General features: G+C 49.4%; 1 protein-coding gene across 1 annotated transcript in view; it reads left to right on the top strand.

The window, feature by feature from the left end:
- The window catches only part of TENM4 (teneurin transmembrane protein 4), a 390999-nt gene that overhangs the window by 160600 nt on the left and 215241 nt on the right, over nt 1-15158 (top strand). The window contains 2 exon segments of the mRNA XM_032640774.1: nt 2228-2326; nt 3718-3953. Coding sequence (XP_032496665.1) covers nt 2228-2326; nt 3718-3953 — 335 coding nt within the window.

Here is a 15158-nt window from a genome sequence, read left to right on the forward strand (position 1 = left end):
AACAGCGAGGAGGCCAGTGTAGCACAGAAAATGAGGTTGGAGAGGTAGCAGTGGGTCAGATCTTACAAGATCTTATGGGCTCCAGTAAGGACTGTGGTTTTATTCCTGTGATGCCATTGGAGGGATGAGAGCAGGGCAGTGGCATGAGCCAGGTGATACTTCAGGAGAAGTATCATCTGGATTTCTAACGAGAGTGAGTCTCCTGTCTTATGAACGATCAGAGAGACAGACTCACCTGCTTGAGGCCCCGGGGCATGATGGAACCAGACCCTGCTGACCCTGGGGCCTGTGTACCTCCCACTGTGTCACAAGACCTCCCATCAGGAGGCCATCTGTCTGGGGGCAGAAATGGGACTACTCTGAGGGACTCCCCTGCAGGAACTCCCAGGCTCTGTGGGATGCCCCGGGGTAGTGAACGCTGTCAGAACCGCCTGCCACGCAGGCTGCTGGACCCAGACTGCTTCAGGATCCTCTCAAAGGGAAGGTCCCCACCACCACGGCGGTACTCAGAGGCCCGGCTGCAAAACAGTGTTGCCTGTACCCAGGAGTGCCCGCGAAATGGTGCTCTGAGGTAGTACTTACAACCCCTCGCGTTGGTCTGTGAGGCCGGCCAGGGGCAAAGCCACAGGCTCGGCAGCGACCCAGGATTACAGGCAGGGAGGGCCTGAGCTCTGGCGTCAGACAAACTCAGGCTGCCGTCAAGCTCTGCCGCTTGTTTACTGTACAGTAGGACCTTAAGAGATGTTACTTCTCCGAGCCTTGCCGTGCCAGCCCGCAAAACAGAGATGATGGCAGAGACTTCGTAGGTTGTTGTGAAGAGGAAGATTTACACTGGATAATAGTTGCAGAGCTCTAGACAGTGAAAAGCATATGGTGGATGTAGGGTAGGTAGTCGCTATTATAGTTAGCATTAGTACTTCTGTAATCTTTGTTTAGCCCTTGAAAAGCTTCCAACATTCCTCAGTTGGTCCTATAGCAGCCTGTGAGCTTAGTATTATTAGCCCCATTTTACAGATGAAAAAAGTAGTATAAGATTAGAAGAGGTTAAAGAAGTGTTTACACAAAGTCACACAGCACGAAAGCGGCAGAAAAGGGACTTGAATTTAGGTTTTCCGGTTCTTACGACCTGGTCAAAGTCAGAAGGGTGGTCCCTGGCAGGGCTGGGCGTGAAAGGTAGCTTTCTGCAGTCAGTCCTTCGCTTGGGCACACACAGCAGGCTGCATCCCCCACTGGCTTCTTTGAAATGATTCAAGGGAGGTGGCAGCAATCCTGAAATATCAGAAAACAGGATCCCATGCACTCATGTGTGAGTGACGCCACTTAGCAGGCACGGTTGAGACTAAAATAGCTAGTGTGTCTACCTGCATTCTGGATCCCGAAACGTTGCACTGCCCTCAGTGCATGTGGAGGGACAAAAGAGCCTCCCCCCCCGTCTCTGTGGGGTGCCAACCTCACCAATCAATCGTCACCCAGGTCCCTGCACTGCCAAAGGACCCTGACTCTCCAGTATCATCACAGCTTGGGGACTTGTGAGAAATGCAGGTCCCCAGGCCCCCAACACCCACTGACCCCGAATTTCTGGGGCTGGGTCTCGGCAAAGCACAGCTCTCCGGAGGATTCTGGTGCTTACGCAAGTTTGAAAACCACAGCTTTAGAAGCAAATGGCCCAAAATGCTTGCCTGTCTTTTTCCTTTGGACAAGCAAAGTACGCATCGCCGGCTGTTGTTAAAGCAGATGTAGGCAGGGTGAAGTAGAGGAGAAAGCACAGGCTTCGGAACAGATAAAGTTGCGCTCAAATTCCTGCTTTGAACCTTGCTAGCTGGTAGCCTTGACTGGCCCTGGGACCTCTCCACATCTCCATTTCCTCGTCTGTATAATGGGGATGACACTGCCTTCCTTGCACTACCTCTTTTGAAGACTTGAGATAAATGGATATAACATGCCTAGCTCAGCACCTGAGCCATAGTCAGTCTTCACCAGTCAGATCTGTGATTTGATGCGCACAACTGGCAGACATACAGGTTTGTATGGAGAGTACTCCCTCCAGATGCCCCGGGCCAGGCAGACCCCGGGCACCTGTGGCTTGCACACAGACCCATTGCCTGGAAACTGCATCCTGTTGGTCTCAAGCACAGCTGCACCCGTCAGCCACTTTGTGTGTTTCTCTACTCTCCCCCTTCATTGATGCATGACTCATTGCTTCATTCATGTCTCCATGTGTGCATAGAAACCTAGGCAAGCAGCCATTCCTAGGGACATTGCAGGACAACCTCATTGAGATGGACATTCTCAGCGCCTCCCGCCATGACGGGTCTTACAGTGATGGGTAGGTGCCATCCCCATGCTTCTCCTGTCTGTGTGTGCGCTCTCCCTGTGGCTCCTGCACTGCATGCAGACTCTGAGACCTTTCCCTGGGATCTCCTGGGGGAAGTGATGAGGCCATGTTGCATGCCCATCCCCAAGTCCATGTTCAGCTTGCAAGAGTTTATCCTTGGAATACACTGTCCCCCGGCATATTAACAGCAGTCCTGTTAATATGACGCTCCTGGCATCTCATTGGCTGCCTCTGCCATTCTGAAAGCCATCTCATGTAGCAGCTTTTATGCAGCACAGGCCCTATATTGTGTGTATGCTGGCCCTGAGTATGTATTCTGTGGCCTGAGTCATCTTGCACCCCAGCAGGGTACAAGATTCCTCTAAGTATTACCTTTGACCCCAAGACTTCAGGGGCATGCAGTGCAACCAGTGCACCCGGTTTCCCAGGCTGTGTCCCAGTCCTCTCATGGCCATGGTTAAAGCCAAGCTGTGGAGGACTTCCTGGCACTTAGTTTGGCCACAACCATGTGCTCGGACCTTGCCGTGCAGCCCTCAAGACTGTAGCCAGGCTGCAGTTGCCCATCTGTCCCCTCCCATGGCTTTTACCAGGGGCTTTTAAAATTGAAGTATCTTTTTTTTAAGATTTATTATTTATATTTGCCTGCGACACGTGGGATCTTAGTTCCCCGACCAGGGCTCGAACCCACGTCCCCTGCATCCATCGTAAGGCAGATTCTTTACCCCTGGACCACCAGGGAAGGCCCAGCAGACTGGCTTTTGAGGAGAGTCCTTAGAAGGCATTTGCTGCCGTTGGCTGTGTAACAGCCACTAGGGGGCTCTTGACCATGGCAGAGCTTAGTGGTGGTTTCTTGGTTCCCACTCCTACCAAAACCCCCTTTAAAACGATTGGTAGTTTATTCCTCCACCACGGTACAAAGTCAAAGGATGTATTGGAGGGAGACGGAAATTTTTCGGTTTCATAATCTCCAGGGGGCAGAAAAGGATTTTAGACATGTTCCAAATTACTGCAATAATTTTAGAAAATATCTAGTTTATTCCCCAAGAAACAGCATCACAGCCCCATCCCTTCCCAGGAAAAGGATCTCAACACTCAGCCTTCTGTCCAGTTGGTAACACCTTCCGCCTTGGCTTGGGTGGGTTCCCCATGGGCAGGGCTGTCCCATCCGTGTTTCGTGGAAACGTGTCTTCGTGTGCCCTGTTTTATGGTCTGGTACGTGATTCTCTGTTTTTCTGTCCCTCTGTCTCCTCCGTGGTGATTCTCTCTCTCTCTCCCCAGGCTCCTCTGCATGCTTCTTCTACTGCTGCCTGCATCCTCAGGTCAGTGTGGGCTCCTGGTGAGTCGTCAGCCCCTGACGCCCTCTGGCTTCTCTCCATCCACAGGCACTTCCTCTTCAAGCCGGGAGGCACCTCCCCACTCTTCTGCACCACGTCGCCGGGGTACCCTCTGACGTCCAGCACCGTGTACTCACCTCCGCCCCGACCCCTGCCCCGTAGCACCTTCTCCCGACCGGCCTTCAACCTCAAGAAGCCCTCCAAGTACTGTAACTGGAAATGCGCGGCCCTGAGCGCCGTTGCCATCTCGGCCACGCTGCTCGTCCTGCTGGCGTACTTCGTGGGTAAGCACCTCCCTCACCCCAGCTTCCCTTGGGTCCCCTTTGGCCCATAGGGCAGTGACCGAGACACCTGTGGGCATGAAGGCACCTTGCCAGCACGGCAGTCAGAGCTTGCAGGGTGAGCCGCGCAGCCCTGAATCACTGGCCTGGCCTGCACCCGCCCCCTTCCCCCTGCCCTGACTATCCAGGTCAGCTCTCAGGGCCCTCTCTCTCGTGCTCCTGCACGTATACCAGGGAGGAAGCTCTGCGTCGGCTCTCTCGTGTGGCGGAGGCCTGGCATCAGGCAAAAGCACTCACCGAGACCGGCTTTTGACGTGGTCATCTGTGACGTGAGTGTCATAGATGAGAGTCACTAGAAATGAAATGACAAGTTGGGCAGCTGAACAGGAGGCTGGCCTCTCCTGTCGGTGCCACAGCGAGGAGCAGGAAGGAGGCAGGGCGCCCTGGGGTTGGAGACAAACTGCCAAAGGTCAGAGTGTGTGACCTCAAGCCAGACGGCATGTCCGAAGGTGGTGGTCGGGCAGGGCCATCCGTGGGGAGCCAAGGTCAAGTGTCAGAAAGGGTCCCAGGGAGCAGTTAGAGCTGCCTGAGCGAGCGCAGAGACCCAGAGCAGCACTGATCGGCCTTCCTACCGGACCCCAGGGCACGTCCGTGATGTAAGAAACTCCTCCGGACCCACTGCCCCGCTTGCGATGCCTCCCACTGTGCGCTCTTTTGACTTATTTGCAGCACAGTCTGGTTTCCTGCTTCAGACCCCTGTGTTTGGTCTTCGGTCTGCTCCCAGGAAAGCTATTAATCTGAAGAGATCTCGGAGTGTTGTGCAGAGTCTGCTGCCTCTATGACAATCAGCCTCTTAGTAAAGGCACCCAGCGGGGTGGGCTTAACCCTCTGTCCTTTCCAGCCTTCCAATTCTATAATTCTAAGATTTAAGGTAGGTCAGACCAGCTTGAGAAGGCCTCAAACCCACGCTAAGGCATTCTGAGGTTATTCTGTCGGCAAAGGGAACCTTTTAGTATAAGCCCAATAAATAGAAATGGAACTAGCTGGCAGAAGCCAAAGGAAGACTGAGTGCTGCCCATTGTGAAAAAGAACTTAGCGACAGGCAAAGTCATTGTGGATGGAAAAGAACTGTCTTGAGAGGTCTGGCTCCCACTTGTTCGGGATGCGGAGAAGGGGTTCAAGCATGGTTGGGGGTTTGGGTGCTGTAAGCTGTAAGGTTACTTCCCTTTCAAGATCTTTGAATGAAATAAAAACAAGTAACTAGGAAAACGATAGCCCTGCAAACAAGGAGGTATCCTTAAACATCTCGAGGTATAATAAGCCTCACCTGGTATCCGGGGTCTCTTTTCCCCCTGTGAAGATTGGCTTACAGAATTTCACGGCATCAGGGTCAGGTTGGCATACGTGTTTTATCTATTCTTCTGTCTGATTGATTAGCTGTCGCCACCTAGAAAGCTGTGTTGAGAAGGATCCCAAGGCTATATTCAGACTCGATGGAAAAGAGTCTCTGTGATTGATTACTGATGTCTGTTGTGGTCACAGGAATGGAGAATATGGATGACATACCACGTATTTGCCATCCCTGCCCTGGGTCATTGGGTAAAAGGAATAGCCAAACTGGGAAAGGTCAGCACCCACCCAGGCTCTGCACGAGGTTCATGATTGATGTAGATTGGGTTACTGGTGTGGGTTGTGGGGTTCCAAGCACTGTCACCTGGCATGGAAGTTTCTTTGTGGCACTCCCAATACTGTATCCCCACCAACCACTAGCACAGCCCTTGCTTTTGACTGACGTTATTGTATTTCATAGATGAATAGACTTTTGAACAGGCAGTGTCACTGTTCATCAAGAGTTGAGTAGTTCACTACATATAGACATCAACTTGTTTTGTGTTGAAGTCAAGGTTTATACTAGGTACTATGTAACCTAGTGCAGAAAGAAAGCATCAATCTTTATATGATTAAATGAGCTCTCTCCTGCTTTCCATCCCGTGGGCTCCTTCGTCTCCCATTTAGTAAGAATACACCGTCCATCATCAGCTATCTAAAGATAGGGGCTACTGTGGACAGTAGTGAGTTCCCTACCTAGGAAGGGTGCAAATAGTGCTTATGACCATGTAAGCAAGAAAAAGATTCATTCATTGACGGGGCATGTTCTCTGGAGAACCTTTACTTTTCCTTCCAACATTGATAGTCTCAGAATCTACGATTTTGTGAAGTTTCTTTTTCATTCAGCAAACGAAACAGGGTAGGTACCTTGAGTCAGGCACTGTGCTGCGTGCTAGGGCCAACAATATATTCCCTACTCTTGAGGTGTTTGTAGCTTAGAAGCAGTGATTGATATGATATGATAACATAGCAGTGTTAGAAGTGGCTGAGGCAGCTCAGGGGCTATTGGGATACCCAGCCCCAGCCAGGAGGACTAGGGGTGGTTTCCTGTGAAAGGTGATGTTTTAGCTGACTCTTCAAGTCACAGCCAGAAGTAGACGTGAAGGAAAGGAATTTCAAACCAAGGAACATTTCAAAGTCTCGAAAGAGGATGATGTGATGGCAAAAGGGGTTTCTGTGTTTGAAGCATCTGAGGGGTGTCGGGGACATGACTGGAGCTAATGCAGGAGAGTTTGGTCAGATTATGAAGATCACCGTGGAGGCCAAGCTAAGGACCTTACTGGATGGGCAACAGGGAGCCATTGAAGGGCTTTAAGCAGTGGCAGGACATAGTCAGGTGTTTATCTCAGAAAGGTAAGGATGGAGGAAGAAAGAACAGGCCCTATTGCATAAACAAGTCAGGAGACGCTGAGGGCTTCAACTAAGAGGGTGACAGTGTAGGTTGGGGGTAGGGTAGATGTGAGGTCGATTTGGGAGAATTCGTCTCTCAAGTTAGGAGACGTCAGTCCACTGAGAATGTGTCCTTGCCAAGAATAAATACATCCTTCTGACAAAGCCCGATGTATATAGAAAACTTAAAACAGGAGTTTAGATTCTGTATCCAAGGACCAGGTCAGAGAGGCAAGCCTGGGGTGTTCCCTTTGTTACCTGGAAACTCAGCAAGGTGCTGGGGCAGAGCTCACACCGGCCTGAGAACCTGGATTCCACTCCCAGCTCAGCCACTGAGCAGCTTGGGCAACTCACTTCTCTCTCTGAGTTCTGATTTCTCATCTAGAAAACCGGCACGACCCATCACCTCAGAAGGATGCTTAGGAGTCTGGAGTAAGAGTAAGCTAATGCAGTGAATGCACTGCAGGTGCGAGGTGAGTGCCTACCTAACCTCGTGGGCTGGGTTGGCAGCCTTGCGCTTGCTTTCCTCCAGTTGCTGGGGCCAGGGACGAGCTCTTGTTGCTTAGCCATCATCACAGGCTGTGAGGACTAACTTGTAAGGAACTATCAATTATTAAAAATCAAAGTAATTGTCTCTGTTGAGCACGACTATCCTTAACAAAGACTTTGCTAGCAGACCAACTCATCAACAGGCAAAAAGCACAGATATTTAATTAGATTTTTGATGAAAATTGTGTTTAATTTCAAGGATAATCAATTATTAATTACTGTAATGAGCACGTCTGACTGGGTTTACTAATTAGCTCATTTAAAAATTATGAATAACCTTTTCATTTGTAATTATTTTCTACATCCTATCAAGTTCCAGATAAGAATTGCATCACCCCACCAGCGGAGGGGGAGTGGAAAACAGAGGGCGGGAAAGATTTGTTCTTTCTCTGGTGTCTGCTCAGGGTTGCCATGTCTGGACAGAACTCTGACAGATCCACTTAACATTCAGTTTCTTAGTTGGAAAGTTTATTGGGAAACAAGCAACCAGTGGCCTTTCATTTGTAGAGATGTGTGCAGTTATTTTCATAGGAAGATAGAGAAATTGGAGTCAGCACTTACCACCCACAAAGGCTGCAGGACCCAGGGCCTTGCCTTTGGGCCGTCTTCTGGTCCCCTGGGATGTTACGGGTTGCTCTGGCCTGGGCTGGGAATCCAGGGAGGACCCTCACTGAGCCTGGGAGATCTCTTCTGAGAGACGATGTGTATTTTTGCCTCTGAAGGACACCCATTCAGAGAGGCTGCCATTGGGGTGAGTGCCTTGCTTTAGTCACCCACTCTCCCTATGAGGGTTTTCGGGTCCTTTTAGTCTCCATTTGAATACCCTGCCTCTGCTTTTCCGAAGAAAAGAAATCTGTTTGCAGAACAAAATGGGGAGAGAATGATGTGAGGGGAAAGTTAGTTGTAAGTCAAACCATGAAACTTGTGCAGCCATGGCCATAATGCTTTATTTGATAGCATTTAATTGTTTTAAAAACGTTTTCACCCAAAAAAGCAGTGTGGTTTAGAGTAGTAAAAATAACAGGGGTCACTTTTTATCATTAATAATCAGAGCAGTTTGCTTTTTTTTTTTTTTCCAGTACGCGGGCCTCTCACTGTTGTGGCCTCTCACTTTTGTGGCCTCTCCCGTTGCGGAGCACAGGCTCCGAACGTGCAGGCTTAGCGGCCACGGCTCACGGGCCCAGCCGCTCCGCGGCATGTGGGATCCTCCCAGACCGGGGCACGAACCCGTGTCCCCTGCATCGGCAGGCAGACTCTCAACCACTGCGCCACCAGGGAAGCCCGAGCAGTTTGCTTTGATTGTGCCCTGTCGACATGGCCCTGACTGTTCTAAGCACTTTGCTTGTGTTTTCTTATTGAAATCTCCCAGCTACTCTATGGGTTATTATCTCCAGTTTACAGATGAGGACATGGAGACCCAGTGAGCTTAAGTAACTCACCCACTGCCATACAGTAAATGGCAGGACTGTGCACTCAGCCTCTTGAGCTGGTGCTTTTAATTTTTTTTTTTTTTCTCTTTTGTGCTCACAGTCTTAAGCCTTATACTGTAACTTTGCCTCCTTGTATCTGGTATTCTAAATTTTTACTATGTACCTAGCATCGATCCAAGCCATTACTATACACGTATCATCTCTCTGAACACTCGTAACAGTTCTGTATTTCCTGGAAGAGGAAACTAAAGCTCAGAGAAATTAACTACTTACCAGGGTCGCACAACAAGTGAATGACACAGGATTTCAAAGGCCATACTCTCAGCCACTACACTGTAGGTCAAATGATGGAGGATCAAAAGACCCCATTCAGGCCCTGGCTCCGTCCCTTGCTGGCTGTGTAAACTTGAGCAAGTTGCTTAACTTCTCTGAACTTCAGTTTCCACTTTCCTTATAGCTCTTATAATGGATGTGGCTGGAATGATTAGGCCCATTTTATAGGCGAGGAAACTGAGGGTAGCATCATGGTTGAGAGTGTGGGTTCTGGAATAAGGCTGCCTGCTTTTCAAATCTCAGCTCTGCTGCTTACATGCTTTCTGACCTTAGGCAAGTTTATTTAACTGCTCTCAGCCTCAGTTTACCCTTCTGTAAAATGGGGATGATAATAGTGGCCGTTTCACAGGGTTTTGTGACGTCCCAGTAAGATAATTTGCATAAAGCACCTATCCCATTGCCTGGCACAGAGTTGGCTCTCAGTAAAAGTTTGATACTATTGTGGTTATTGACAGTATTATTAGTACTTTTAGCATCCCATGGAAAAGACTAAGTCTTGAGTGAGAACTTGGGCCAGTGTCGTTTCATGGCAGTGCCTGTGAGCTTCCCAGCCTGCATTAGTCACAAGGGCAGCTGACAGAACAATCGGGGGCCCTGTCAGAAAGCATTTGTAGGGATGTCTCACTGTTCCAGGGAGGCGGCTGCAAGGAGAATCGTTACCCGAAAAACAACTCACGTCATTTCTTTAACTAGGACAAAAGTTGATTTTTGCTTCACTGCCAGTTGCCTCTATCCAGAGAAAACTGACAGCTTCCCTCGTGTTCTGAATCCCTATGTGAAAAGCAGACACTGAGTACTGCAGAAGAGTACGGAGCTGTATCTTGAGGACTCGTCAGGCACCTGTCTAGCCAGATAGGCCTTTGGAATAGGAGACCAAAAAGGCTTGTTAACAGTACAAAAACCAGGAAGAGCTTTGCATTTAAACAGAGACCCAAGAGTGCCCGGGAGCTATTTCTTTCATTGTCAGGTCCAGGTCCCCCTGGAGGGGGGTGGGGCTCATCCTCTAGGATTTCTCTAAGGCGGCAGGATGTTCTGATCAGAAGACAGGATTCAGTGGAAATCTCAGCTCTGCCACTCCGCCTGTGTGACCCTTTTGAGCTTTGGTTTCCGTATCTGCAAAGCGGGAAGAAGAATACTTCCTTCTTGAGGCTGTTGTACAGGTTAAAGGAGACGATGTTGAAAAAACACAAGGCACGTGACAAAGGAGGAGTCCCTTGCTGGTGGCCTTGGGAGAGGGTTGTTATGGACCTCAGTATCTCAGCCCAGGATGGGGTGGGAGTGCGTGATCCTCTTAGGTCCTTCCCTCTCTGTAGAGCGATGCCCATAGGAAATTGAACCAGGACGTTGAGGGTGGAGTCCCAAGTGTGTGCTACAGCAGCCTCTTGGTAACTGCAGGGGAACTTTCCAACATGCTCCATAGCCATAAGGGACTCCTTCTTTAAACTAGGTAACATTTTTCACCTCTACCAGCAGCTGATTGTGGATTGGAAAAAAAATCTGAACCCTTGCTCGAAGTGGTATGAGCTTAATTTATAAGTGAGAATGTTGTGAAGCTTAATTGCCTCTTTTCAAAAGGCAGCTTCCAGAGAGCATTGCTGGTTGGAATATTATTGCAGTTCGTGGTCTGGAAGAGCCTGGGTCAACCGGCTCTTGAAGTCATCTGGGCAGTGTTGACAGAGGTGGACTTGGGCACTCAATGTGACTTGCACAGACTTTTGCAGGCTCCCTCAAGATCCCTGACACTGACCGTGCACACAGGCACACGTGATTTCAGCAGAGCAGCAGTCCAGGCAGAAGGGGTCTTAGGCTTCCCTCCTCTTTGGGAGTGTGGTCTCCTGTCTCCTAATGTCTTATTCTCTGCTGTATACTCAGCCGCTAATACTCAGCCTGCCCCAAGGTAGCTGTGCTCAGTAAGATGTGGTTGAATAAAAGACCTTGCAAGATGGTAAAATCTGCCCAGGGTTTTCTAGGCAGGATAGCGTGGGCACAAGCATGGTGGCAGAAATGCGCATTTTATGTCCTAGGGTTCAGGTACCGGGGAAATGGACATGAAATGAGTAGAGAAAGGATTAGAAATAGAGGCCAGGGTGATTGTACCCGCTGCTGCCCCGCAGTTATCCGCATCTGGTTCGAACAGCTCATGCAGTATCAGGATCTCAGATGCCATTTGCTTTCTAAGCACAGGCCCATTGCACTCTGGGCCTGGGTGTTATTAGTGAGCAGTAAGGCTCATTTTCTCCCCTTTTTCTTCGACTTCACATCAGGCCTTTTGGACAGAAGCCATAGATTTAGCTTTATAGCCCAAAGAATGGGAAACGGAGATGATTGAACTTGATCTTTTAGGTGGAGAAAAAAGTGATAAAGATACACGATGCTGTATTAAAGGCTTTCTCTCCAAGATTGATTCCTTCATGCTGCTCTGCAGGAATTGCTAATAGCAAGATATATATAGATTGTTCTCCTTATGACAGACTCCAGACAAATATCCTTCAGCCCCCCAAAAGGAGGACTTGGGGAGGCTAGCGTGGCCCCCTGCAGCGGTCTGAAACGCCACCACGCAGAGGAGGGGGCAGACTTGCTCTGTGAGATTGCCGAGGGCAGAACAAGGCCCTCTGGCTGAAAATGATGGGAAGGCCGATTCCAGCTCTGGGAGAAGACTTCCCTCACAAGACAGCTGCCTGTCTGGAGTGGGCTGCTTGAGAGCGGTGTCTGCAGTGAGAGGGGCGACTCTTAAGTGCCCCAGCTCCACAGACCAGGGGATCTTGTCCTCATTATCCTTCTGCCATTCCTATCTATGCCACCCATACGAGGACTTAATCTTCTTCGGATGAGTTTCTGAACCTGTAAAACAGGAGTAAACAAAAGACTAGCTGAAATGATTAAGTCATTCAACGTGCTTCAGCTCAGCATGAGAGAAAATTGTCCGTCTTGCGGACCTCATGCTCTCCCCACCCTCCGATCTTCTCCCATTGGTGACTGAACCCAACCAAGAGCCAGAGGCCAAGCGGACCCATTGGTCCAGACCATGTGGATCAGCCTCCCCGGGCACAGAGCAGGGTAGAGAAGGATATAGGGTGGATCTGGAGGGCAAATGGATAACATCATTTGCCCTCCAGGAGAAGTATCCCCACTCTTCTCAGTTCTTGTCCTAGCAGTGTTCAGGGCCCAAGACTAGGATTGAGACCCATACCACACTCGGGCGTGTCTCCCTCACCTGTACACCTACTCAGCCATCAGGCCCCGAATGCTTGTATTTAAAAGCAGATTTATTGAGATATCATTTGCATACAGAAGATTAGCAGTTTTTAGTTGTACCATTCTATGAATTCTGACAGAGTTGTGTGACCATCGCTACCATCAAAACACAGAACACACGCTTCCCTGGTGGCGCAGTGGTTGAGAGTCCGCCTGCCGATGCAGGGGACACGGGTTCGTGCCCCGGTCCGGGAAGATCCCACATGCCGCGGAGTGGCTGGGCCCGTGAGCCATGGCTGCTGAGCCTACGTGTCTGGAGCCTGTGCTCTGCAACGGGAGAGGCCACAGCAGTGAGAGGCCCGCGTACCGGGGGAAAAAAAAAAAAGAACACTTCTGTCACCCCAAAAGTTCCATTTTTTAAAATCAGTCCTGTTTCCTCATCTTCAGCCTTGGGCCACCACTCATCCGTTCCACATCTCGGTAGTTTTTGGTACCGTTTTTGAGATGTGTAGTAAAGAAGTGATTTATTTACTGGATTCAAAATCAGGTGTTACCTACAATAACCTTCAAACTTTAAGACATCAAAGTGTTTTTGAGAAAATTTAAAGACATGATTTAGAATTTAAGATACGAGGGCAAACAACGGAAACATTCTAGGGTTCTCTGTGTGTTGTGCTTGACCTCCTTGGAGGATCACAGCCACAAGCCTCCGTGTAGTCAGCATGTGTATTTTCTTCTGCCTTTTTCAGGGACCATCTTTTTGTACACATTTTTAAGTATTGACACAAAATTCTCATTCTTGTCAAGTTTAATACCTTTATCATATTGGTGCCATTATTATATCATTGTATTCCTTTGTTTCCAACTGTTTGCTCTTATAGATAGCACTTCTGTAACCAGAATGAAAGAAAACCTCTTCTGTTTTCTTCTTTCACTTACTTTGGGGAGGGTGTGTCCCCCTGAGCAGGATTTTTTTGGGGGGGTCACAAGATATGGACAGTTTAAAGCTCTTGTGACTCACTCCTTGCTAGGGGCTCCTCAGAAGGAAAGGACTGAATCCCCAGGCTCCCAGCTAGGTGTCCAGTTTCCCCACAGTGCTGCTAGCATGCAGCTTTGTGTCTGATCTTGGTGGGTCAGCTGGTTTAATGAATGGGGGCCGGGGGAGGTTACAGGTGGCCCCGAGACCCAGAGAGGTAAAGGGATCTTCATTCCTGGAAGGAACCACACGCCTTCTCCCAGTCAGTTCCCTTTCGAGAGCCTAGCTCACACGTCCCTTCCTCAGCGAAGCTCCTCTGACCCCTTCGCCGTAAGCCAGGAACGCAGTCATATGCTCTTATAGTGCTCAGGGGTCTCACGGTCATTGCAGCCGCGGACTATGTCTTGGATTCGCTCAGCTCTGTCTCCACCGTCAGACTGTAAGCTCCATGGGGGTGGAAGCAATTTCTGTCTTGCCCAGTGCTATAGCCACAGCTTCTCGTACCAGGGTGTGGCAGGATGTAGCCTGCGTTCAGCCAAAGTTTGTTGAAGGAGAGAAAGGAGGGACGTCGGGACCAGAAGCGAACTGAGGGAACAGAGGTGAAAAGTCTAGAGGCAGGGAGATCATGTGAGAGTGAAAATGGTTACTGGAAACTAAGGGGAGAGAATACCAGAGGTGGCTTCCAAAATGTAGTCGGTGTAGGGCACAGACTTTGTCTTTTGCTTACACCTGTGAGACTTGAAGCGAGAACCTTGCCCTCTCTGAGCCTCGGTTTCCTCCTCTGTGAAAGCAGGTAATAGGCTGTTCTGGGGATGCAATGACCATCGGGCACCTAGTTCTTTCTAATAAGAGCCACTAGTGAATGACATCTGTCTTCCTCTCCCCCTAGCAAACAAGTTGTGTTGAATTTGAGGGCCAAGCCGTCCCGAGTTTGGAAATGCCTCAAAAAAGAAAGGACCCAAATTTATTAGTATATTCATTTTTTTATAACAGTGGCAGCTCCAGAGACAACACATTGTCCCAGGACTCGGGGGGCCTTGTCCTGTGGGTAGTTTCAAGGCCCCCAAAGAGGCAGCATAGCCGTGGTTGGTCAGGGAGTAGCCCCAGCTATGTGGCCGGGGTGCTCCTTCCCCAACTGCACCCTGGGAGTGTGGAAAAGGAATCGATTTTTACAGATTTTTAGCATCCTTGGAAAGAACATGTCCCCAAGTCCTTGTTTTTATTCTGAACTAATTACTGTGAAATAACATAATTTAATTGCACTTCGATGCAGAGAGAAAGTGAGAGTGGTCTCCCTGATGGCTGTTTTTTCACTGTCGTAAATACCTGGCTTGTAGAGAGGAGGTCCGTACAGTCAGGGCTGTGCTTTGTGCTGCAGGCTAGGGACAGAGGTGAGGAAGCCCAGCCAAGCGGCTCTTCATTTCAGGGGGAAAAAAAAGAGAGGGGCGGGAAAGGGGAGAGGAAGTGAGACGGCAGTAAAGAAACACAGTGTTTTTTTCCTTCCATCAGTAAAACAACAAAACCACAACTAAAAGGCTTCATCCTCCTAAAGAGAGCAGTACAGTCTAATAGCAAAAGCACAGACTTCACCCTCCAGCCGTGCTCACACAGGTTTTTCCATCTCTCTGCATCTTGGTTTCCTCATGGATAATTTTGTCCATTAATATCCAAGAGGTGTTTAAGTGACAGAACATCTGCTAAAGGTCCAGTTCGGTGAGTGGTCCATGGTGGGTGCTGAGGAAATACAGATCTCACCCTTCCGGGCAGCTGGATCACCCAGAGATTTGAACCCAAGATTCAGCAGCGAAGGGCCATCTGCAGATGCAGGGATTTCAGGTAATCTGGGATGAAGTCGAGGGAGCTTCCCCAAGCTCAGGTTTGAGACACTGGGGAGCATTCAACTGAGCCTGCCTGCTGGGTTGTGTCCTGGGCTACAGTGACAGACAA

The sequence above is a fragment of the Phocoena sinus genome, chromosome 8, assembly GCF_008692025.1.
Source record: "Phocoena sinus isolate mPhoSin1 chromosome 8, mPhoSin1.pri, whole genome shotgun sequence".
Classification (NCBI taxonomy): Eukaryota; Metazoa; Chordata; class Mammalia; order Artiodactyla; family Phocoenidae; genus Phocoena; species Phocoena sinus.